The sequence below is a fragment of the Macaca fascicularis genome, chromosome 11, assembly GCF_037993035.2.
Source record: "Macaca fascicularis isolate 582-1 chromosome 11, T2T-MFA8v1.1".
Lineage (NCBI taxonomy): Eukaryota > Metazoa > Chordata > Mammalia > Primates > Cercopithecidae > Macaca > Macaca fascicularis.
Genome location: NC_088385.1, coordinates 100,873,348 through 100,897,991, shown reverse-complemented (window position 1 = coordinate 100,897,991; position 24,644 = coordinate 100,873,348). Strand labels below are relative to the sequence as shown.

At 41.0% G+C, this 24,644-nt stretch overlaps 1 protein-coding gene across 13 annotated transcripts in view; it reads right to left on the bottom strand.

The window, feature by feature from the left end:
* Positions 1 to 162: 162 nt before the first annotated feature.
* The window catches only part of CRADD (CASP2 and RIPK1 domain containing adaptor with death domain), a 179,058-nt gene continuing 154,576 nt past the window's right edge, over positions 163 to 24,644 (bottom strand). For 10 of the 13 annotated variants that reach the window (XR_006690583.3, XR_010579534.2, XR_006690585.3 and 7 more), the window contains one exon: positions 163 to 900. Coding sequence is in view for 9 of the 13 variants with exons in the window: in XM_074007518.1 (XP_073863619.1) it covers positions 599 to 900 (302 nt within the window). In the remaining 4 variants the exon portion in view is untranslated. Of the gene's footprint in view, positions 901 to 7,560; positions 7,842 to 20,915; positions 22,034 to 24,644 lie in introns of those variants that run through there. The other 3 variants (XM_074007521.1, XM_074007517.1, XM_065524650.1) reach the window with 3 other exon arrangements.

Genomic DNA, 24,644 nt, shown 5'->3' with positions numbered 1-24,644 from the left:
TGACTTGGGAAAGTAACCATTTCACTGTTACTATGAATTCTGTTCCAAAAAGAAAAAAAAGACTACTGTAATTTTACACCCTTAATCTATGCAATACAGGAACGAGAAAGAAAAGAAAAAAAAACCCAACGCACTACTTTCTCATGAATGAGGCACATGATATGTAGTAATTCACATTTTATTATTTTATCATTATGAATAGTAAAGTCCACAGTTCAGTCCTTAGACAACATTCAGGTAAATGTTTTACATATGAGATACCTGCTTGTAATGTGATGACATGATATATATATATATTTTTGAACCACTGTGATTTAATAGTCTATTAAAATGCCATTACACATTTAAAAACTGAACAATTACAACAATGCAATCTTCAAGCAATTAAAAACAAAGAATTGTTGAGCCAACGTGAGAGATCTGCTGAGTAATCTGGCCTTTCAAATAACGTCTAGTGGAAACCCTGTTTTCTCCTTCCATCTGAGGATCATTAAAAATAAAAAACAAACCTACACAAAACACCACCTGCTCTGAGTGAAAGTCAGGATTCAGCCACATGACTCAGGGACTCACTCCCCAGCGGTTGGTGGAGGCACCGTCACTCCAACATGTGCAGGAGCAGCGAGGGGTCCACCTCCACGGCCCGCAGCCCGTTGTGCAGGCTCTGGAAGGTGGCCTGCTTCCCGAAGCGCTGCCGCCAACGGACGAAGGCCTCCACCACCTGCGACTGCACGTTGTGGGGGTGGTTGGCCTTACAGTGGTAGATATCTGTCTGGGACAGTCCCAGAGACAGCACCACGGGCTCCCACTCAGGGCCCAGCTTCTGGGCCAGCCGGTTAATCTGCCGGTCTGATGGGGAGCTGTTGAGGATGTGCGAGGGGATTCCAGTCAATCTGTCACCTGAGGAGGAAAAAGACACCCGGGTGAAATGAGCAAGGCAACAAACACATCATTTGGGGGCAGAAATGAGAATCGTGGGGAGAAGAAGGCAATGCTTCCAAATGGCAGAGCCAATTGGCTCTCGTCTTCCTGGGGGCTGCTCTGTACAATGCCATGATTCAGGGCTTCAATACCGTTTAGTACCTACGAAAATATTTTTTACAGAAACTTTTTTTTTTTTTTTTTTGAGATGGAGTTTCACTCTGTCACCTAGGCTGGAGAGCAATGGCATGATATTGGCTCACTACAAACTCCGCCTCCTAAGTTCAAGTGATTCTCCTGTTTCAGCCTCCCGAGTAGCTGGGATTACAGGCACCTGCCACCATGCCCAGCTAATTTTTGTATTTTTAGCAGAGACGGGGTTTCACCATGTTGGCCAGGCTGGTCTTGAACTCCTGATCTCAGGTGATCCACCTGCCTTAGCCTCCCAAAGTGCTAGGATTACAGGCGAGAGCCATAGCACCCGGCCTATTACAGAAACTTTGTAAGCAAGAAAATAAAAACTAGAAATCCCACCAGAAAAACTCACTGATAATAACTGGTCTATTTCCTTTGATATATAAAACACATATGTAGGATTACCTTGTACATGCTGCTTCGTAACATGCTTTTTTCACTTATCTCCCTTTTACTCAAGGCCAGGCAAGGCATCTGGGGGAATTCAAGAATGGCTGCACAGACCCCAGCTCCTTCTGGCACTGTCTGTGACCTTAGTGGTGGGGCCTGTTCCAAGGCTGGGAATGCCCCTCCCTGCAGGAAAGGCAGGTGCTAGAGGACAAAGGCTAAACCAAACAGCTACCCTCCCCAGTGAGGTTGAACTTGAAATATTACCGAGAGAAGGTGTAGCTGCTAACAGAAGCAGGAGCCAAGAGGGCTGCCGAGAACAAAATAAACCTAAGAGGCCATGGGGTAGCAGGAAGGGAGGAGAGTGGGGTTTGTTCGTAGCAGAGGCCTCAAGAGTGGAGTGACCGTCCTGGCAGAGCCCAGAAGAGGAACAGGAAATATGTGCTGAGAGGAGCAAGGAGGAAATCTGACCTTCCACTTCCTGAACTAGATTCCTATTTGCCTGAGGCCAGTCTGCTAAGAAGCATGACACTGAGTAAATGGTTATAAATGTGCCCAGCAAAACCAGTGAGCAGTGCCTTTGGTTATATAGAAGGAGCTCCTAAGTTCATTAGGGAAGGCCTTCCAGGGGAAGGAGGCTAAAGCTAAGCCCTGAACACTAGGAGGAGGAGCTGGGTGATGAAGGAGGAAGAGGGCATGGTGCATCTCCAGAAGAGAGAATTGCATGTGCAAAGGCGAGGAGAATCCCAATGGAGGAAGTCAAAGGCACTAGCAGCAGCCAAGTGCAGAGATTGAGAGGGACTCCAAATATCCAAAGTCATTCGCTAGGTTCAGACATTTGACAGCACAGTACACTATACTCCCGTCTATCAGCATCACAGGGATTCAGGTCAGTCTACTTCACGCTCACCAGTCCACTACTGTGTTTTGATTTATGATTCAATAAGAAGGTAAAGGCACCTTATTACAAGAGCTGATGTTTTCCACAGCCCGTGCCTTTGGCCTCTGGGCAGTGGCCAATACTTTAGAGATGAGTTGCAAAAATATTGTCAAGGGCTCTTTCTGGTGTTTGTCAACACTACAATTTAAAAAACAAGGACTAAGAAGCAATTAGAATACTGATGACACTACTGATCAATAGTTGAGATTAACAGCAATGATTTCACGGTTTGTATAAAAACATAGGCTCATTTAAAAAAATTAAAGCGGCCGGGCGCGGTGGCTCACGCCTGTAATCCCAGCACTTTGGGAGGCCGAGGCGGGCGGATCACAAGGTCAGGAGATCGAGACCACGGTGAAACCCTGTCTCTACTAAAAATACAAAAAATTAGCCGGGCGCGGTAGTGGGCGCCTGTGGTCCCAGCTACTCAGGAGGCTGAGGCAGGAGAATGGCGTGAACCCGGGAGGCGAAGCTTGCAGTGAGCCGAGATCGCGCCACTGCACTCCAGCCTGAGGGACACAGCGAGATTCTCTCTCAAAAAAAAAAAAAAAAAAAAAAATTAAAGCAACAGAAAACAGCACAAAGAAGAAAAGAAATCATCCAATATCCCGCCATTGTGTTTACAGTTGGTGATCATCATTCTGGATATTTCTTTACACACATACCCTGGTAGAAGGCTAGATAGAGGGTAATGGGTTCATTTAAAATGATAATATATGAATTTTTCTTTCTAGTAAGAGCTATTTAATTTTGTTTGGATATAACAGAAGAAAAAGCAAAAGTGAAAGAAAATGACATTCTGACTGGCAGTTATAAGTTACATACTTGAAAACACACACATACACACAATTTAATGCACAGAAAAAAGTTATGAAAACTCAAGGGTTAACTGCATGTTTTTATAGTAATATTCTATAATTACTTTACATTTCCTCTCCATTTCCTCACACTTGATTTTTTTTTTTTTTTGCTTATATAATTTGTATTTTGTCAGATGCCTAACAGTTACACATTTCTTTAACAATCATCCATGCCCCTTGTCCCACTGTTTAGTCCTAAGGTGGAATTATAATGGTTTGAATGCTCAGCAGTGTTTTGTTGTTGCTGCTATTGTTACTGTTTTTCATCTGTGGCTTTTCTACTCCTGGGTCTGTTCTTCTGATTTGAGTCATTTGGGTCAATTTCATCACAGGGTGGTTTTTTTTTTGTTTTTTTTTTTTGTTTTCCAGAAATGCTCATGATTGCAATAGTCCCTGACTTCTTTCAGGTCAAGGCGGCCTGCTTATTGCCTTCGCTGGAATAATAACTTAATATTTAGAGAACAATTTTATATTATTTTTATCTTTTTTATATTCATAATTTTATATTATATTATTTAAATAATTTTATTTCCCTTAAAAGTTTGTAGGCCTTGTTCTTACTTTCTGGTAGGGGTTGTTGAAAAATGTGGAGAATTCTGATACCAACTTAGTCATCCAGTATTTTGTGTAACTTGCTTTTCCTGTCTGAGGTCTAAATACCGAAACTTTAGACCAGGGTGTATGTTATCCATTCTATATCTGCACTTCCAGGTATGTGGCATAACCTTCCAACCAAAGATTCAGTTGTATCTTCCTTTTGGGAAAATCTTCCTGGGTCACATGGTTGCATTCTTTTCTTGCTCCATATGCTGGATGGGTGTGCCTCTCCTCCATGGCTGCCATATTGTTCCTATTGCTTTAATCCCCTCCTTGGGATTATCTCACTCTTTGATTTTCAGCTATGTCTATCCTGTGTGTGTGTGTGTGTGTGTGTGTTCTGGTTTTAACGTTGTATTGTGTTTTTGTTCTTAATTTCTTTTCTTGGCTCTTTTAAAAATTCCATTCCACTTCACACTCATTAGGAGAGCTACTATCAAAAAAAACAAAAACAAAAACCAGGAAGTCCCAAATGTTGGCAAGAGTGTGGAGAAACTGGAACCCTTGTGCACTATTGGTGGGAATGGAAAATGGTGCAGCTGCTGTGGAAAACAGTATGGCAGTTCCTCAAACATTTAAAAATAGAATTAACGTATGATCCAGCAATCCCACTGCTGGGTATATACTCAAAAGAATTGAATGTAGGGACTCAAAGAGAAATTCTTACACCTACATTCACAGCAGCATTATTCACAATAGCCAAAAGGTGGAAGCAAACTAAGTATCCATCACTGGATGAATGGATATGCAAAATAGGGTATAGACATACAACAGAATATTATTCAGCCTTAAAAAGGATGGAAATTCTGACACATGCTCCAACATGGATGAATCTTGAAGACATTAAGCTAAGTAAAATCAGCCAGTCACAAAAGGACAAATACTTTCTGATTCTATTCATATGAGGTACTTGGAGTTGTCAAATTCAGACACAGAAAGTAGAATGCTGGTTGCCAGGGGCTGGGAGAGGGAGAAATGGGGAATTATTGTTTCATGGGTGCAGAATTTCAGTTCCGAAAGATGAAGACTTTTGGAGATTGGTTATAAAACAATGTGAAGGTACTTAACATGACTGAACTGTACATTTAAAAATGGTTACAATGGCAAATTGTATGTTATGTACATTTTACCACAGTTAAAAATAAAAATTAAAAAGAATCCCATTGTTGTTTTATCATAGCTACATCTTGAGTTTTTGTTTCTACTGAATCGATGCTGAGCCTTTCTATAGCATAAAATACTTGTGAGGTTGAGTTTTCTAGGACTGGGTTTTCTGATAGACCAGATTGGTTGTATGTTTATTTTGGCAAACTGTGTTCCTTTCTTTTCTTTTCTTTATTTAAAAAAAAAAATATATTTTTGGCCGGGCGCGGTGGCTCAAGCCTGTAATCCCAGCACTTTGGGAGGCCGAGACGGGCGGATCACGAGGTCAGGAGATCGAGACCATCCTGGCTAACACGGTGAAACCCTGTCTCTACTAAAAAATACAAAAAACTAGCCGGGCGAGGTGGCGGGTGCCCGTAGTCCCAGCTACTCAGGAGGCTGAGACAGGAGAATGGCCCGAACCCGGGAGGCGGAGCTTGCAGTGAGCTGAGATCTGGCCACTGCACTCCAGCCTGGGCGACAGAGCGAGGCTCCGTCTCAAAAAAAAAAAAAAAAAAAAAAAAAAAAAATATATATATATATATATATATATATATTTAATAGAGACAGGGTCTCACTATGTTGCCCAGGCTGGTCTCAAACTCCTGGCCTCAAGTGATCCTCGTGCCCCAGCCTCCCAAAGTTTTGGGATTACCGGTGTGAACCACCGTGCCCAGCCAACAAACTGTGCTCCTCTCTTGCATTCCTCTGCTGCAGCATTTCACAGAGTAGTCATGACACTCACTGCCATCTTGTTCATACCGACAACGTGAGCATCTCTGTCCAGAACTGCTCTTTGCTCTCCTAGAGCAAGCTGATGTATCTTTTGACGTTCTCCTCACTTTATAGGGAACCAGTTGTCATTCTACCTCTGAGCTACAATTTTAGGTTGGCTGCTGCTTTCCATGAACATTTCTGCCATGGAGGAGAGGTAGGAGTCATGAGGCCTGTCTTTGGGAGCTCTATACTCTGTCCTCTTTTGGAGGGGAGTTAAATGTCTTAGACCAGGGCCTACTCTGCCTAACCGGGGCAGACTCACACCTATGGTCTCTTTCCTGTAACTCAACACAGAGACTAGGAGGTGGCCTCCCCTGGGTGCCTTCCTGACTCTGACTCTGCCAAGGGTTTTTTTTTTTTATTTTTATTTTTTTAACATTTATCATGTCTATCCACTCACCACCTCAACCAGCTGCTTCCCATATTGATCTATATTAGGAGGAACCCTCAGGAATTGGTCCTCTCACCTTCCTTTTCCAGCACTGCTTCTGAGGGGCCACAGTGAGGTGTTCCCTTCCTTGCCTGCCACTTTTCAAAGTGGCTGAAATAGAGCTGTCATTGTTTTTTGTTTGTTTGTTTGCTGCAGGTGCATATGGGGGCTGGGTTTGATTTTGTTTCTAACTGCATTTTGGTTCTGTTGCTTGGGTGTTGGGAAGGGAGTCTGTGTTTCTGCTATGCTCTGTCATCCTTCTCTCTCACTCTTGGCCAACAAGAATGCAACATATGCTTCCAGCCAATTCTTTGGAAGTAAGGACACAGTTTGCTCTGATTCTTCCACACTTTCAGGGTCACTTAGCCCTTGTAAATAGGGCCACATAACTGGGAGATGGCCAGCAGTCTGTGGACACAGGCTGGAGCAAAGATAATTGGCACATAAGCACCACCCCACCAAGCAGATCAAGCCATTCCAAATGGACATCTTTGCACATACAGAGAGGCAATCACAGTTGTTTGTGCTGTCTGACCTCTATCAGGGAAAGTATCCTTATGAGACCCGTTCAGTTCGTGAATTCTGCTGAACACAAGGGTACTTAAAAATGAAAGTCCCAAGGCTTTGGTGTCAACTCCCAAGGATATACTACATAAATTCAGGTCAAGCCATAAATTAATCCACTGTGACCATCTGGCTACTATTTCTCAAAGCTAGCATGCATGCCTCTAGCAGAGTGTAAGATGAACATTCTGTATTGCAATAGTCATCTATTTTAATATGACTTAAAAAAATCAATAGCATTTCAAACTCATGAAATGAAAAAGCAAGGATCACAATAAGTAAATTAAAAAGCAGATACAGAATGACAACTAAAAACTTAAAAGTCAGTTAAAAATAAATTTAAAGGGCCGGGCGCGGTGCCTCATGCCTGTATTCCCAGCACTTTGGGAAGCCGAGGCGGGTGGATCATTTGAGGTCAGGAGTTCGAGACCAGCCTGGCCAACATGGTGAAACCCCGTTTCTACTAACATACAAAAAAATTATCCAGGTGTGGTGGTATGCGCCTGTAAGTCCAGCTACTTGGGAGGCTGTGGCAGGAGGACTGCTTGAACTTGGGAGACAGAAGTTGCAGTGAGCTGAGATCGCACCATTGCACTCCAGCCTGGGCAAGAGAGTGAGACTCCCTCTCAAATAAATAAATAAACTCCCTCTCAAATAAATAAATAAATAAAATAAAATAAAAATAAATTTAAAGAAAAGCATTAAATTAGGCTGGGCACGGTGGCTCACGCCTGTAATCCCAGTACTTTGGGAGGCTGAGGCTGGCAGATCACTTGACCTCAGGAGTTCGAGACCAGCCTGGCATACATGCTGAAACTTCATCTCTGCTAAAAATACAAAAATTAGCTGGGCATGGTGGCAGGCACCTGTATTCCCAGCTACTTGGGAAGCTGAGGCAGGAGAATTGCTTGAACCTGGGAGGCGGAGGTTGCAGTGAGCAAGATCGCACCACTGCACTCCAACCTGGGCAACAGAGCGAAACTGTCTCAAAAAAAAAAAAAAAAAAAAAAAAAGAATACAAAGACAAAAAAGAAAAAAAAAGAAAAGCATTAAATCATTAAATTAGTGGTAGAAATGGTACCTAGATATTGCAAAAATTAAACAAGGGGACCCCAAATTACTGAAGCTTGGAAAGTGCATTATTTCTCCACAAGTGTGCCCTTAGCATTCTAGGCAGACAACGGGCTGTACAGGGCTCCTCCAGTACATGATGGGGCCATCAGCATCCCTGGCATCTACCTTCTAATTGCTAGCGATACCCTATACCACCACACACACACACGTTCACATACCCTGGGGTGAGGCAGCACTACCTCTGGTTAAAACCACCAGACATTGTGGTATAACCTGGTTTAAAAAATCCTAAATGGGAATTTAACTCCTTTTAGACAGCCCTCATATAGGGCTGTATAAAATGTTCTCCCTTATACAGATCCTAAATTTTTCATGCAATCTTTTAATCCAATTCTCAGTGAAACTCGTCTGTTTCAAAACGAGCAATACACACTGACAACCCCATTTACTGCAATGAAGCCAAGATCCACTTAAAGGAAAATGGAAACCCCTCGCCCTGCTCTCCACCCCCATCCCTGCCCCGACTTAACTTATTCTCTCACCCCTCCATCCCTCATTTCTGTGGTCACTATGTGAATGAAAACGACACAGCATTCTCCCTCCTTCTCCAGCTATCTCCTCCTTCCTCACCCATGCCTATCAATCACTGTTCTGGCCTCAAAACTAAAAATCTCCTCTCTAATCCCTATTACATTTTGTGAAAGTTTCTCACATAATTTTTCCAGGTTCTGTATGTGACATTGCTGACTCCGAAGTTCCTTATGGGCAGAGACCAGGCCTTCTACTTCTGTGACCTCCTTCCCCTAGTCTTTAGCCCTTTGCCAAGCACAAAAGGAAACTCAACATATACCTTTCCAGGAGCTGATGATCATCTTATAGCAAAAGAGCCCTCCAAGTCAAGTTTCTGACTCACCATCTCCACCAGCTGTGTGTTTGACTTCATCTGTTCCAGAAAAAAAGCCATGTCTTCTAACGAATTTCTGTGCAGCAGTCCTTCCTACCTATTCCTTATTGCTTTCACTGGAATAACTGGTTGGATGTGGGTTCTGTGAGTGAAGGACAGTCCACAGGCCCAGGGTCCTGTCTGGTCAACCTCCTGTTTTCACCTTGCATTCAATGATGTGATCATCTTACAGGTAATCTGAGAACAGGAACTCTCCAGGGTTCAAAAGCACAGTTCAGAAGCTGAAGACCAAGGACTAAAGAAGAGGCGCAGCAGACACACAAACAGCTGCTGGAAGAGTCAAAAAGGTTTTTTAACTATGAAATTCCTTTTTCAACTTCAGTTATTTTGTGATATGACAGGAGATGTTGTAAGAAGATATGGGTTTTTTGTTTTTTTTTTTTTATGACGGTGACTGGGTTGGTCATGGGGTAGCACTTCTACAAACTATATACATTCCTTTGGAGGGTCTGTCTGGTAATCTACCAGTCACCCCGGCTCACGGCTGCAGTGAGCCACTGTTAATGATGGAAGTGTCATATGCTACAGGTGTGCAGGACTAGAAAAAAAGCTGAGCTAAGAGACTGTCCTGTTCCAGTGCAGCTGCTTTTTAGAAGATAAGGCTAAATGCTTCTATGAGGACATTTGAGGTCTCTGCTCATGTGAAGTCCACTAATGTTCCATTGATCAAAGCAAGATATGTGGCCAAACTCAACACCAACAGGAAAGGGAATTAAATGTTTGCACGGGGTAGGAGGAATGAAAGTTTGCTCAACAATGAACTCTAAACACTCACAAGTGTTGGATATTGGTGCAGGAAAAACACAGAAACTTGAACAGACCAAAGTATGAAATACACTGAAATAGCAAACAAAGCCCTCCCTTGACAAAGAGCCCTAGGCCCAGATGGCTTTATAGGTAAGCTCCATCAAATGCTCATGGATCCTGTGGACCCTGGACAAGTTAAAGCGGGAAAAAGATAAAGCTCATGGAACACTTAATTTCCTATCATATGTAAGTTGTTCCAGACAATCAAAAAAGGACAAAAGCTATCTGGCTGATTTTATGAGGATACTACAGTTTTTATTCCAAACAGGATAAGAATACAAGAAGAGAAAAATTATAGGCTTGTTTCAGTTACGATTTTAGAAGCAAAAATTATAAATAAAATATTAAGTAATTGAATCAAAAAATTTAAAGTAACATATCATGAACAAGTAGAATTTATCCTAGGTTTGCAATATATTTCAACATCATAAAATCTACCACTTAACTCAATATATCAATCCACCAAAGAGGAAACTCATTATTATCTTAATAGATGCAGAAAAAAATTTTGATAAAGTTTGACACAAAACTATAATTTGAAAAAATATATTTCTTTAAAAATTCAAAATATGGGAAACTTTCTTAATTTGGTAAAGATTATAACAGCATTTGATTTGGTGGAGAAACTTTAAATGTATTCTCTTTAAAAAGACAAGGATGCACACCATCACTATTACTGTGGAATACAGTATTAGACGTCCTGACCAGTGCTATAAAGAAAGAAAAGAAATTAGTTTTGGGAGGCCAAGGCGGGTGGATCACCTGAGGTCGGGAGTCTGAGACCAGCCTGACCAACATGGAGAAACCCCGTCTCTACTAAAAATACAAAATTAGCCAGGCGTGGTGGCACATGCCTGTAATCCCAGCTACTCGGGAGGCTGAGACAGGAGAATCACTTGGACCCAGGAGGCGGAGGTTGTCGTGAGCCGAGATTGAGCCATTGCACTCCAGCCTGGGCAATAAGAGTGAAACTTTGTCTCAAAAAAAGAAAAAAAAAAAAAGAAATTAGTTAAATTAGTTATAAATAATAAGCATTTCTAGGGAAGAGATAAAACTAACATTATGTTCAGAAAATACGACCTAATACATAGAAAAATATCAGGATTAGCAGATAATCTATTAGAATAAGAGGACTGAGCAAAATTGCCAGATACAAGATCAACTTAAAAACAAAAAACTACAAAGCAGCATTTCAATACTCTCATAATAATCAAATACAAAACACAATAAAAATACAATAAGCAATGAGAAGGATAAAGGATCTATGAAATTAATAAAGACTGTATAAGATCTTTATGGGGAAAATTTTAAGCCTTTATTAAAAGACATAAAGCAAGAGCTGACTAAAAGGAGAATTGCTGTCGTGCTAGGTGGGATGCCATTATTATAATATAAAGATGCTGATTCCTATAGTGACAATTAAAATTCCATAATGGGGAAAGAAGAGGCTTTCCCCAAACTGAGGGGAACTAGCTAATTACAGAGGAAAAGAAAACTGGCCTGGAACATCAAACCATGAACAGGGGTGGATCCCATGGAGATAAAGTCCCAAAGGTAAAACTATAAAGTTCATGGAAAATAGGGCAGGAGTATCTTTATGGCCTGTGGTCAGAAGCGGTTTTTAAAATTAATCTCCCAAAGGTAAATTTTTTATGTCAAAATTAAAGATTTCTGCTCAACGAAGGAGGCATGATCCAAGCTGATGTCTAAGACCAAGGCTAATGTCTAAGACCAATAAGAGAAACACTATCTAGACTGTGTAAGGTGTTTCTGAAAATCAACAGCAAAGGTAAGAACTTCCACAGGAAACAGAACAAAGGTATGAACAGGTGATTCAAATTAGAGGAAACACAAAAGGGAGCATATCAAGAGATGCTCAAATGCAGAAATTTAAGAAACAAATGTAAACAACAATGATAAAGCACTTTATATGTATAGAAATCTAGACAATACCAAGCTTTGGCTGGGATGTGATGTAGGAACCTTGTTCACTGCCGACAGAAATAAAGATCGGACAGTTATACTGGCCAGCAAGTTGGCAGTGTGGGTAAAATTGAATGTACTTTCCAATCTTGTTGTGTTAGATGTACCCAAGAAAAGTTCTAAAAAAGACCTGTAAGAGACACGTATGAGGTTGTTTGTGTAAAGCTTCATTATTTGTGCTAGCAAATACACATATACCTTATAATCCAGAAACCCTCTTTTGGGAGATATAGGGATCTCCACGTCAGGAAAATTCTTACACAGACCCATGAGGGGTCACTATGAGGTCATTTATATGAGGTAATACTGTTGGAAAAAAGGAGTTGGAAGCAATCTAAGAGCTCATTGCTGGTGGACGAGATACAGAAATACAAAACAGCACATAGGGAATACTGGCAGAGTTAGAGGGGATGGACTAAATGCAGTGCAGAGCAAAAAATGTAACAAAAATAATCAGGTCTATACTAATGCAAATTAAGAATATATGTCCAGGCCGGGCACCCATGGCTCATGCCTGTAATCCCAACACTTTGGGAGGTCGAGGCAGGTGGATCGTTTGAGCTCAGGAGTTTGACTAGTCTGGGAAACATGGCAAAACTCCATCTTTACAAAAAAATATATTAATACAAAAAATGAGCCAGGTGTGGTGGTGCACACCTGTAGTCCCAGGTGCTCGGGGGGAGGCTGAGGTGGGAAGATCACCTGAGCCAGGGAGGTCAAGGCTGCAGTGAGCTCTGATTGCGTCACTGATTGAACTTCAGCTTGGGTGAAAGAGCAAGACTCTGTCTCAAAAAACAAAAAAGAGTATATGTCCAATGCACCACTTACAAAAACACACACAAATAAAGGAATACATGTCAGACAGAATAGTTATCTTTATCTATGAGAAGGAGGGAAATGGGAGTGGGAACAAGCATGAATACATGAATGGAAAAGGAAGAAGCTTTTCACAGACCAATTAGTGAAGTAGGCCACAAATTGATGGGCGCAAAGGAAAAAAAAGAGAGAGAGAGAGAAGCAAGGGAGGAAGGGAAGGAAGGAGGGAGGGAGGGAGAGAGGGAAGATCAAGAGTCACTCTGAACTCAGCTGTCTCATGGTACCCCAGGGGCTGACAACATCCAGTTTCTCTGTAGCTAAAGTGGGTGGAGTGGAGGAGGTCAGGGGTAGGGTGGGGCTGTTCCAGGCTGGAAAAGCTAACCTAACCAGCCACCTCCCAGGACTCATGAATTAACTCTGGTGCCTGAGTGCAATGGCTCTGCAGAAGAATCCCTTTGGCTGAGACTGGTTACCAAGAAAAGAAAAGAAAAGAAAAGAAAAGAAAGAAGAAAAGAGAAGAGAACACCAAAACCAAAACCAAAATAAAACAAAAAACACCTCAAAAGGAAAACTAATTAGAACCCCTTGTTCTGCTTGTTGATAGATAATCACAGAGAACAATTTGGTCCTCACAGAGAGATGGAGAAATCATGTTTAGTCTTTCTAAAACTGATTTCCAGGATGATTAAGTGAAACCCACTCCAAAGAACAAGGTTATGTTGCAAAATACAAATAAATCCCGCTTATTGTAACGGAAGACTCGACTTGACTATCAAGTCCATGGAAGGTCAACAATAAAACTGTTAGCAATAATTGAGCTCGCACTGAATTAAAAGGTGGGAGGTATGGTAGACACAACTCTGGGCTAAGAATTAGCAAGCCTGGGTAGTATAAATTTCCATCTGCCACCACCTAGCCATATAGCTTGGGATAAGTCATTTAGCCTCTCTGAGATTGCTTTCTTCTTTGTAAAAGGCAAAACCAGATGACTTCAAAGGCTTTTATTTCAATAAAATATATTATCTTTTTTAGAAGTAATTCTATTATTTTCAACAAATCTTACGATTTTTGAATTCTCATTAAATCAAACCATTTATTGTTGTATCACTTTTCTTTACATATTTTCTAAGATAGAAACAACCCTCGTGGGCCCTTTAGTAATGATTTTTGCTTATTTGTTTCTGCCTTTTAAAGATCACACATGGAAACCACGTGGTGGGTCACGCCTATAGTCCCAGCACTTTGGGAGGCCGAGGCGGGTGGATCACCTGAGGTGGGGAGTTTGAGACCAACCTGGCCAACATGGTGAAACCCCGTCTCTATTAAAAATACAAAAATTAGCTGGGCGTGGTGACGCACGTCTGTAATCCCAGCTACTTGGGAGGTTGAGGCAGGAAAATCACTTGATCCCGGGAGGCGGAGGTGGCAGTGACAAGATTGCGCCACTGCACTCCAGCCTGTGCGACAGAGCGAGACTCCCTCTAAAAAAACAAAACCAAACAAACAAAAAAACCACGAAATGAATATCTGGTAAAGTAAATTTTTCAAAACAGTAAAAACTTTAAAAGTGAATGTTACAGTTTGCTGGGCCATTCATTTCTCTCACATGGACCAGACACAGCTCCATCAATTTGTCATTCATCCTGTTCCTTGAACACACCAGCCAGCTGCAAACCAGAGCGCCTCGCACGAGCTGTTCCCTTTCCCTGGGACACTCTTTCACTGACCCCTTCATCAAATGTAACTTCTCAGGGCAGCTGCCCTGACTGCCCCATTCCAAACTGCAACTCCCATTCCACTCTCATTCCCTTTGTCCATAAATCACCTTGTAACGTGTGACATATTTTATAGATGTGCTCTATTTGTTGTTGCTGCGTGCCCCCAACCCTACACACTCAGGCCTGCTGGAATGTAAGTGTCTCGCAGGCAGGGGAGCTTCGTCCATCCTGCTCAGTGATGTACTCCAGGCACCCAGGGTAGTGCCTTGCACATAGTAGGCACTCACTACATATCTGTTGGATGAATGAATGAATGAAAAGGAATGATTCATTACAATGACAACATACTCACTTAGCTTTATTCTCTATAGCTACAGTGTTACCAAGTGCTACTACTTTTAATTTACTTTGTATTTAAAACCAGAGAAATTATATTGCATAATCTAAGGGTGAATAGAAAATTAAAAAGAGGGGAAACTCCATGATGGTAAAATATTGTCAAGGTTAGACATGGGCTGTTACCTCTTTTTATGCCAAACTGGGCTACAATGTGGGAACTCCCCTTTCCCACACCCATGTTTCATTTGAAAAGAGAAAGACAGGCAGGCCCCAAGATGGCTTCTGGGTAAATACGGCAGAGTGAGGCCTGACCCCAGTGTCTCCATCCCCCAACACCTAAGGAAATGAAGAAAAGGGAATAAAATTTAAAAAGAAGCCCATCAAAAAAGATGGCAGAACCACCTTCCAATTCCTACCTTCCTGAAGCTATATCAGTTATTCACCCAAACTCAACTCTAAGAGATTCGCTCTACTATCCCCAAATCTAGAGAGGAAAAAATTAAGTGGGTTTCTTACATTTTTTTCTCCTCTGATTTCAGCAGAGTGGAGATGGTAACTGCTACATGAAGCGACAGGAGATAAAAAATGTGGACAACAAGGACTAACTGTCCCTGGCAGAATGAGAAGACATTCCGCATGTTCTCAGGAGAGACGGCACAGCACAGGCATTATAGGGTGTCCCACGCATAAACAACCTGGTGAGCTCACTTCCTTGACCTGCTCTTTTGCTTACATGTGCCTATAGGCTGAAGAAAAGTGCACAGGACAGGAGATACCTGGTCCTCAAGAGGTAATACACAGGGGTCAGAAGGATGCCAAGGAGAAATCACCCCAGTGGATCAGAGCCCCAAAGGCCAAAGTCACCCAAACATACGCAGGATGGAATGAAACAGCATGCCAAGTGAGTAACATACCAGAGTAACACATGAGTTAAAAAGAGAGCATTATGTGGAAGAAAATGGGCCAAAACCAAAAATCTACAGTCTCCAAGGAATAAACTAGTAAGTGAGAAACACCAAGGATGACTCAAAATTATTTATATCCTAGGAAGCCTTGAGGTAATCAGAGATAAAAGGCAAAATTTAAAGAGAAAAATGATAGACATAGAGGAGAAAAAATAAAATCCATCAGAAAGATTAATGAGTATCCCTGAAGTAGAGAACCCAGGCCAAAGTATTTAAAGATCCAATACAAGAAAGTATCCCTAAAATGAGCAAGCAACGGAGCTCTAAGTCAAAAGAGCATACTTCGTTTTTACAAAAAATGAATATGAAACAATTAACTGAAACATGTACCCTGGTTAAATAATTGAATTTCCAGTTCCGAGAAACAATTCTTCAAGCAGAACAAGCCAAGTTGCCTACAATGAGGGGAAAGCCAGTCATTTTTTTCAAAAGTATTTTAAATGCAAAAGATAAACAATTCCTCCAAAATTCTAAGGGGAATAAAGTATAGTGCATAAATATTACTCCTAGGGATGATATTGAAGTATAAAGGTAAGGTAATCATCAGATATTCTTGAACATGAAAAAAAACTAAAAAATTCATCATTCATGAGCCCTCCTTGAAGTCTTGACAATCTAGTCAGTGCAATGAATTAAAAAAAGCTATCAGCAGTGGCACACCAATGGGGGGGTCAGTGAAAATGGTTTGCTTCAGATGCAGACAATAAAGGATGCAGTGCTTACAGAGAAATTTAAATAAGTAGCAAAAGCACTAAAAGTCTGTTTTTCACATCACCATGTGCAAGCAATTCTAAACAATGCAAATGATAAAATACTCCTCCCCTCTGCCAGGCAGTCTCCACTAAACCCCTTGATCTGTTCCTCAATATCAGTACCAGGAAAGCCATAGGAAAAAGATTAGTACTGGGCACTGAATTCATTTAAATATAAAACTAATTTTAGGCCAGGCATGGTGGCTCACGCCTCCCAGCACTTTGGGAGGCCGAGGCGGGCGGATCACCTGAGGTCAGTAGTTTGAGACTAGCCTGACCAACATGGAGAAACCCCGTCTCTACTGAAAATACAAAATTAGCCGGGTGTGGTGGCACATGCCTGTAGTCCCAGCTACTTGGGAGGCTGAGGTAGGAGAACTGCTTGAGCCTGGGAGGTGGAGGTTATGGCGAGTTGAGATCGTGCCACTGCAGTCCAGCCTGGGCAACAAGAGCGAAACTCCGTCTCAAAACAAACAATCAAACAAAGAAACAAACAAATTTTAAACAACTGAACGTAACATTATATACCTTAACTATATGAAAATAACATAACTAATCAAAATCAAAGCTAGATTATAGAATAGAATGTAAATATTATCTATTTGACTATGTGAAAACAGCGGTGTAACTAACTGAAATCTAAAGGGAAGGAAGAGTGAAAGTTCTTAATGACCTTATTTATCATGGCAGGAAGGACGTCCATACTGTCTAGTATGAAAATGATAGCATCAGGATAAGCTAAGTAATCTACGGTTAAAAACAAGCCAAGTCTCAGTTACCTAACAGAACAAGAGTTCATTTCGTGCTCATACTCCCTGCACTGCAGGCCCATGTGGGTCCTCAGGGCTGCGCCTTTCACGTGCTGGCTCTGCACTCTGTGCTGTCTTGATCTTATGCCCCCACCACGTTAACATGAGCATCCAGGCTCACCAAGGTGGTAGAAGAAAGGGTGAGACTGGAGACCTGGCAATTAAATGCATTCATCCATAATGGTCGTTTCTGCTCATGTTGTGTGGCTAAAGCAAGCCACAAGGTCACACAGTGACCTTGAAGAGAGTGAGGAAATATGATTCTCCTGTATCCCAGAAGAGGAAGAAAACTGGGTGAACAGCAACACTGCCTACCACAAAAACATAATTGGAAAACACACACACACACACACACACAAAATGAAAACCAGCAAGTTCTTATCATCTCTTTACTTAAAAAAAAAAAAAAACATTTTTTACTGTGAAAAAATGTTTGTTCAAAGTTCAGTAATTCCTTAATGCTCACTTATTTTTCTCCAGTTAAAATCAGGTAAAATTAAGTGTAATGATTTTTACATTTAAAAATTAGCGTGTATAGCTGGGCAGTGGCTCATGCCTGTAATCCTAACACTTTGGAAGGCTGAGGCGGGAGGATCGCTTGAGTCCAGGAGTTCAAGACTAGCCTGGGCAACATAGCGAGACCCCCCCCCCCCGCCCTCATCTGGACAAAAGTAAAAATAAAAAATTAGCTGGGCATGGTGGGCATTAACCACAGGCATGATCTCAGCTACTTGGGAGGCCAGGGTGGGAGGACTGCTTGGGCCTGGGAAGTGGAGGCTGCAGTGGGCTGTGATAGTGCCACTGCACTCCAGCCTGAGTGACACAGGGAGACCCTATCTCAAAAAAATAACTTTAAATAAAAACTTAGCATGTATCATATGATCACACTTTTATGAAAGCATATCTCTCTCTCCATCCATCTTCCCATCTGCAAACACGCTTAGGGTGATATCTAACACAATGTTTCCTTAATGTTAATGAGGCTTATTTTTAAATGATAGAATGTATGATTTGTTTCTTTTTACTTTTCTACATCCCTTGGATTCCTTATAATGAGCATGTATCATTCGTATAACACAATGAAATCATGAGAAGTTTTGCCACAAAGGCAAAAAGGCCTGCAGCCCAAGAAAGTCATAATGTGGCCCTGCTTCTAATATTTCTAAATCACAAATTCAGTGGCAGATGGCAAAAATTACATGTACTTCAAAACTACCTTTTGAAGTTAAAAGCAGAGTACAGATGTTGAGAGACAAAATTCCGAATTGCCTTGTCTGTTTACCAAAACGCTCAGATAACTATTGTTAAGTTCAACATTAATGACAACACTGCTTCTTCACGGGTTATTAGCAGAAGACATTTAAGATTCTTTTATATGGAAATTACGTATGTGAATATAACAGTTTGCATTTTTCAGTCTTCCCCCTTTTCTAAATAGGGAAAATGAACTTCTTAATCACATAATTATTTCCTACTGATGATTGTTCTCCAAAATTTTCAAAATTGTTTAAAAATACTTATAACTTTAGTTTCATCTTCAATATCAAATATATAAATATTTAAACAGATAATAAAACTGAAGAAAACAAGATGTCCTATGGTTCCTTGATATTATCTTTGCTGCTGTTTACTGAGTAATAAAAAGTATAGAGAAAGATTAAGAAGCTTCAATTGCATATTATAAACTATAAAATAACAACCCTGATGGACTTATGTTTTCCTTATTAATGCCAAACCTGCCTAGAAGAAGGGTAAGATTATCAGTAATGCTAAGAACGCAGCTGACTTCAGGCATCAAAAGCATATTTCTTTGATGGAGTTCAGCTGTGTTGAGTGGCTTGGCAGTAAGACCAAAGAAATGAAAAAAGTACGGAGGTCATGCAAATTTACCAAGTAAAATCCTTCAAAGCTATGACACAACAACAATCTCATAAATGAAACTTTCAGTTCTCTTATCAGCATCCTAGGAAGAGAGAGAGAAGGAAGGCTTTTACATCTGCTGCCTGCCCAAAGCTGTAAGGGACAGTGATATGGTGATTGACATATCAAGAATCAAAATAACTTCATTAGATTGATGGAATGATCCTAAGAAGATTTAATTTGTCATGGGATAAATGTGATATCATCAAGTTAAAAAAAAAATCAATCGTAAATGCATAGAATGTTCTCAACCTGGCTATAATGCAGTTCAGAAGGAAAGGGTCAGATGTTTTCACTGACTGCAAATACACTATCACCCTAGCAAAAAACCCAAAACCAACCAAAAACTTGACAGCAAACTTGGTTCCATTAACACACAAGTTTGGAATCAGGAACAAGGAAGATGATTGTCTCACAGAATCCACGCTAAGCAAATAGACCACTTCCAAATCAGTGACCTGACTGCACATGATACAGACAGATGCAGGCAAAGCCTGAACACAGTGTCCGCCCAAAGACATTAACCTGCAAGCATGTATTAACTCAGCAAGAAAGCGTGTGGCATATATCGAGGTAAACTAAGAGTTAAAGGAAGATGAGAGCTGTGTCTTTCTTGTTCACAGCTATACCCTAGCACCATGTCTGGTAGGAAGCCGATCCCAAGAAGTATCTTTTAAGACAGTAATTTAAAACACTTGTGGAGTAGTTGCATTTTGGGTAGCAGCTGCATTCCCTGTGCAGCTGCATGTAATGCAAAACTAACCTGACGAAGCACAGGAGGCGCTGCCATGCAGAAAGAGCTAACCACAGTTGGGAATCCCATTTGGCTTTGAAATTGTGTATTTCAAATTTTTAAAAAATTACTAAAAATTTTTGTTGTTCAGAGGCATGGTCTTGCTATGTTGCCCAGGCCAGAGTGCAGTGGCTGTTCACAGGTACAATCCCACTACTGATCAGCACAGGAGTTTTGACCTGCTCCCTTTCTGGCCTGGGGTGGTCCACTCCTCCTTAGGCAACCTGGTGGACCCTGCTCCCAGGAGGTCACCATATTGATGCCGAACTTAGCGCGGACACCCATCTTCATAGCGCACTACAGCCCAGAAGTCGTGGACTCAAGTGACCCTCCTGCCTCAGCCTCCCGATTAGCTGGGACTCCAGACACAGGTTAATGTGCCTGGCAATGTTTCAAATTTTTGCCTAAAGGGAGAATTCAGTGAAATATTTTATTAGTGAATTCAAATATGCCCAATCTCACATAAAATACAATGGCACCCTGAAGACAGATATATTGCCTTAGCAAATATTAATTGAGGCCTGTACTGCCAATTACATTTTAGGTGCTAATGATACAGCTATTATTTAGCTATTTCTGTAAATTGTTTGGCGATTGTCTAAAGCACCTCTGTGAAACTTAGGCTTGAACATGACCTTTTCTAGACCAACTCACTTATTTCATCAATGAAGGAAATAAAGTCAAGAGAATTAAAGTCACTTGCTTAGTCTCATGATTACTGTGGAGCTCAGTCAGTAATAGAGTGATTTGCAGATGCTTATTCTAGCAAGTATTCAGTACCTACTTAGTGTTGCAAATAAGCAGGTGAAGGCGCATATTTATGGAAGGACTGCAGAAATAGCATAGGCTTATCCTTAATAAATATTCTTTTAATCTTCTTAACATTGTCAAAATCAAACTTTTTTCCAGATTCTGTTTTTATATATGTTTAACCAAAATTTTCTTTTAAAAGTTTCTTTTAAAAGAAGCAGGTGCATGTGTGTGAGAGAGAGACTGAAAAAAAGTTTAACAAAACAAAAAATACTTATCTTTACTGCCTGCTATCCTATTTTATTTTAAATTGATTTCATATTCCACTAACAGGTAGCAAGATTTGACCAACATTGTTCTAGAGCACATTCGGCTGGCTCATTCTTACTCTACATTCAATCATTAGCTCACGTGTCATCTCTTCGAAGAAGCCTTCTGGGAGACTTCCAAGCATAAATCAGCCATGCTCTTCTTGGAGGGCCTGAAATAAGTGACAGCGAAGATTCGGGGAACAGACAGATTCAGGTGAAAGTAGGTGGTGGCACTGGGATGCCTCTCTCTGCCACGCCTGAGCCCCACATTGAAGCAGGAGCCCCTAAAACCCACAGCAGGCTCTCCCCAGTGCTGGTCAATTTCCTGTGCACCTGTGCACTCAGCACTTCCTGGCACATCAGGAGTGCTCCATAAGCAACTGTTGAAATAACTGCCGGGCACGGTGGCTGATGCCTGTAATCCCAGCACTTTGGGAGGCTGAGGCAGGTGGATTGCCTAATGTCAGGAGTTCAAGACCACCCTGGCCAACATGGTGAAAACCGCTCTCTACTAAAATACAAAAAATCAGCCAGGCATGGTGGCGGGCACCTGTAATCCCAGCTACCCAGGAGCCTGAGGCATGAGAATTGCTTGAACTCTGGAGGCAGAGGTTGCGGTGAGCCGAGATCATGCCACTGCACTCCAGCCTGGATGACAGAGCGCGACTCCATCTCCAACAACAATAACAACAACAACAACAACAACAACAACTTTAGGGAGCCGATGACAGAGCTGACCCTAAAAGCCAATAAAAGCACCCATCCATTAAAGTCTGCACAGTGGTAGCAATGGACTGAATGTGGCCTGCAGATGTGTTTCATTTGGTCTCTCCAGTTCATAAAACTACAGAAACAGCATTTAAAAATTGAGAGGTTTCACAAAATTCCAGATTTGTAGCTTTGCTTGTCAGCTCACCAGAGTCATCCTCATGCTGGTTACCCCCAGCATCCACTCTCCTACCACACATGAGAAAGCCCAGTCGCTGAGCTGATCTCCCAGGTCCAGCCAGGAACTCACAAGCCTTACCAGGGTTTGATTTCTGCCTCCTGTAGCAGATAATGGTAGAAAATCCTGCACAGCATAATAGTTTAAGGCTTGGTGGATGAGCCTCCAGCCAGCTGGGGGGAGGAGAGCATAACAAAACGGACTCTTTTCACTCAAGGCAGCACAAACCCTCCTATGTGTCTGTGGTCTTTTCCCAGGGGTAAAAGACTGCCTGCGATAACTGTCTTTACTCTCCTCTCTCTGGGATGAGATGAAAAAAAAAAAAAAAAAAGAGTGAAATCACAGGAAATAAGGACCAGAATTAGAACATTTTATTTTTCCTTGTATCCTCTGGCATAAAATAACACTATTTTTCGCAGATGGGTTTTCAATAAAGTTGGGAGCAAGGCTGTGGAAAAATTTTTAAATGCAGTATGGGTCTTAAAATGCCAGTTGTTCAGACATAAAAATGTGTTTCCTCCCATGAACACATCTCCCTGGGAAGCCCAATCACTTCCAATCAAAATGGCTTCCAATCAAAATCCAAACATATTTTTTTAAACTGAAATTGACAAGCTGATTCTGAAATTTATAAAGAAATGTGAAGACCTTAGAAGATCCAAAATAATTTTGAAAAAGAATGAAGCTGGAATAATTACACTACTTGATTTTAAGACATCCTAAAGCTACAGAAATTGACAGTGGGTATTAGTGAAAAGGTAGACAAATAGATCAATAAAACAGGAGAAAGTTCAGAAATATATTTACACCCATATGGAAACCTTTTGACAAAGGTGCAAAGGCAGCTCAGTGGAGGAAGGATAGTTTCTTCAACAAGTGACGCTAAAACAACTGACTCTCCATATGCACGTGCACACATGCGCACACACACATGCAGACATACACAAGAACTTAAGGCAAACCCCATATCATATACAAAAAGTAACTCAACATGGATCATAGACCCAAATAGAAAACCTAAAACTATGGAACTTCCAGAAGAAAACATAGATGAATTACTTGCAACCTTAGCTTAGGCAAAGAGTTCTTTAAAATGGCACCATACTAAAAGCATGATCCATAAAAGAATAAATTGATAAACTGGATGTCATCAAAATTTAAAACTTCTGCTATTTGAAAGACACTGTTTAGAAAATTAAAAGACAAACCAGTGACTAGGAAGAAAATATTTGCAAATCACATCTTGTAAAGGACTTGTATACAAATACATACAAATAATTCTCAAAGCTTAAAAAAAAAAGACCCAGTTTTGTAAATGGGCAAAGATTTGGACAGACACTTCAGTTAAGAAGATACATGGATGACAAATAAATACATAAAAAGATGCTCAATATCACTCCCTAGAGAAATGTAAATTAAAATCACAATGCGATACCACTCTACTCAAATTAGAATGGTTGCCAGTCACAGAAGGACAAATACAACATGATTCCACTTATTTGAGGTATCTAATATAGTCAAACAGAGAAGAGTGGATGCTAGGGGGGAACCACTACTGGGAGAAGGGGGAAATGAGGAGTTGCTGTTCAACAGGTATGCTTTCATTTATGCAAGATGAGTAATTTCTAGGGATCTGCAACATGGTACCCACAGTGTGTGTATATACATATATATATAGTAATTTCTAGGGATCTGCAACATTGTACCTATAGTTAACAATACCGTGTAGATCTCATGTTAAGTGTTCTTAACACAATAAAAATTTTGGTTAAAATTAAGAAGACTGAAGACAATGTTGGCACAGATGTGGAAGAAATGGAACTCTCATACACTGCTGATAGAATCATAAAATGGGACAAACACTTTAGAAAACGGTTTGGCAGTCACTTAACATGTTATACATCTACCATACAGTCTAGCCATTTCACTTCTAGGTGTTTAACAAAGAGAAAAGAAAGCCCATGTCCATGCAAAGACTTATAAATGAATGTTCCCAGCAGCTTTATTTGTAATAGCCAACACCACAAATGTCTGTCAACAGGTGAATGGATAAACAAACTATGGCATATCTGCAAAATGAAACACTGTTCTACAGTATAAGGAACAAAGTATTAATACACACTTCAACATGGAAGAATCTAAAAATAATTAAGTGGAGTGCAAGTAGCCAGACAAAAGAGAATGCTGTAGAACTCCATTTACGTGAAATTCTAGGAAATGAAACCAACACACAATGACAGAAAGCAGATCCGTGTTTGCCTGGAGATGGGGGTGATGGGAAGAAGGAATTACAGAGGGGCAGGAGAAAATGTTTAGGGGTCACAGATAGGTTCATCATTCTGATTATGGCAATGGTTTCATGGGTATATAAGTATGTGGAAACATCAAATTACATACTAAGAACTTGTGCAGTTTACTATATGTCAATTATACCTCAATGAAGTTTGGGTTTTTTGGGTTTGTTTTGTCCCCTTCTTGTCCCTGGCCCCACTTCACTGGGTTAGGTCCTGTTCCCTAGACTCTCCCAGAATACTGCAGGCTGGCCATCACAGTCTTTAATACTGTGTACAGTTTTCATCTAATTATTAGGTTGAGTCATTTGACATTGCCAATATTCTACCATTTCTGATCTACAACAACTGCAGTTTCACGTGGCTCAACCTAACACTTGCTTGCCAGCCATACTTGACAGTGAGCTCGCTGAGGTCTGGGAGTATCTGGCTCAGCAATGTTTGCTGCGTGAAGGTGGTGATACTCTGAAAGTTCTCTCCAGCCACTCCTCTGTTGTGTCCTCACAAGCGGCTGAGGAAAAGACTCCCGTGGGCCCTGCCTTTACAGCCTTCTCCCTTTCATCCATTTAAAAATCATTCAAACACCCAGTAC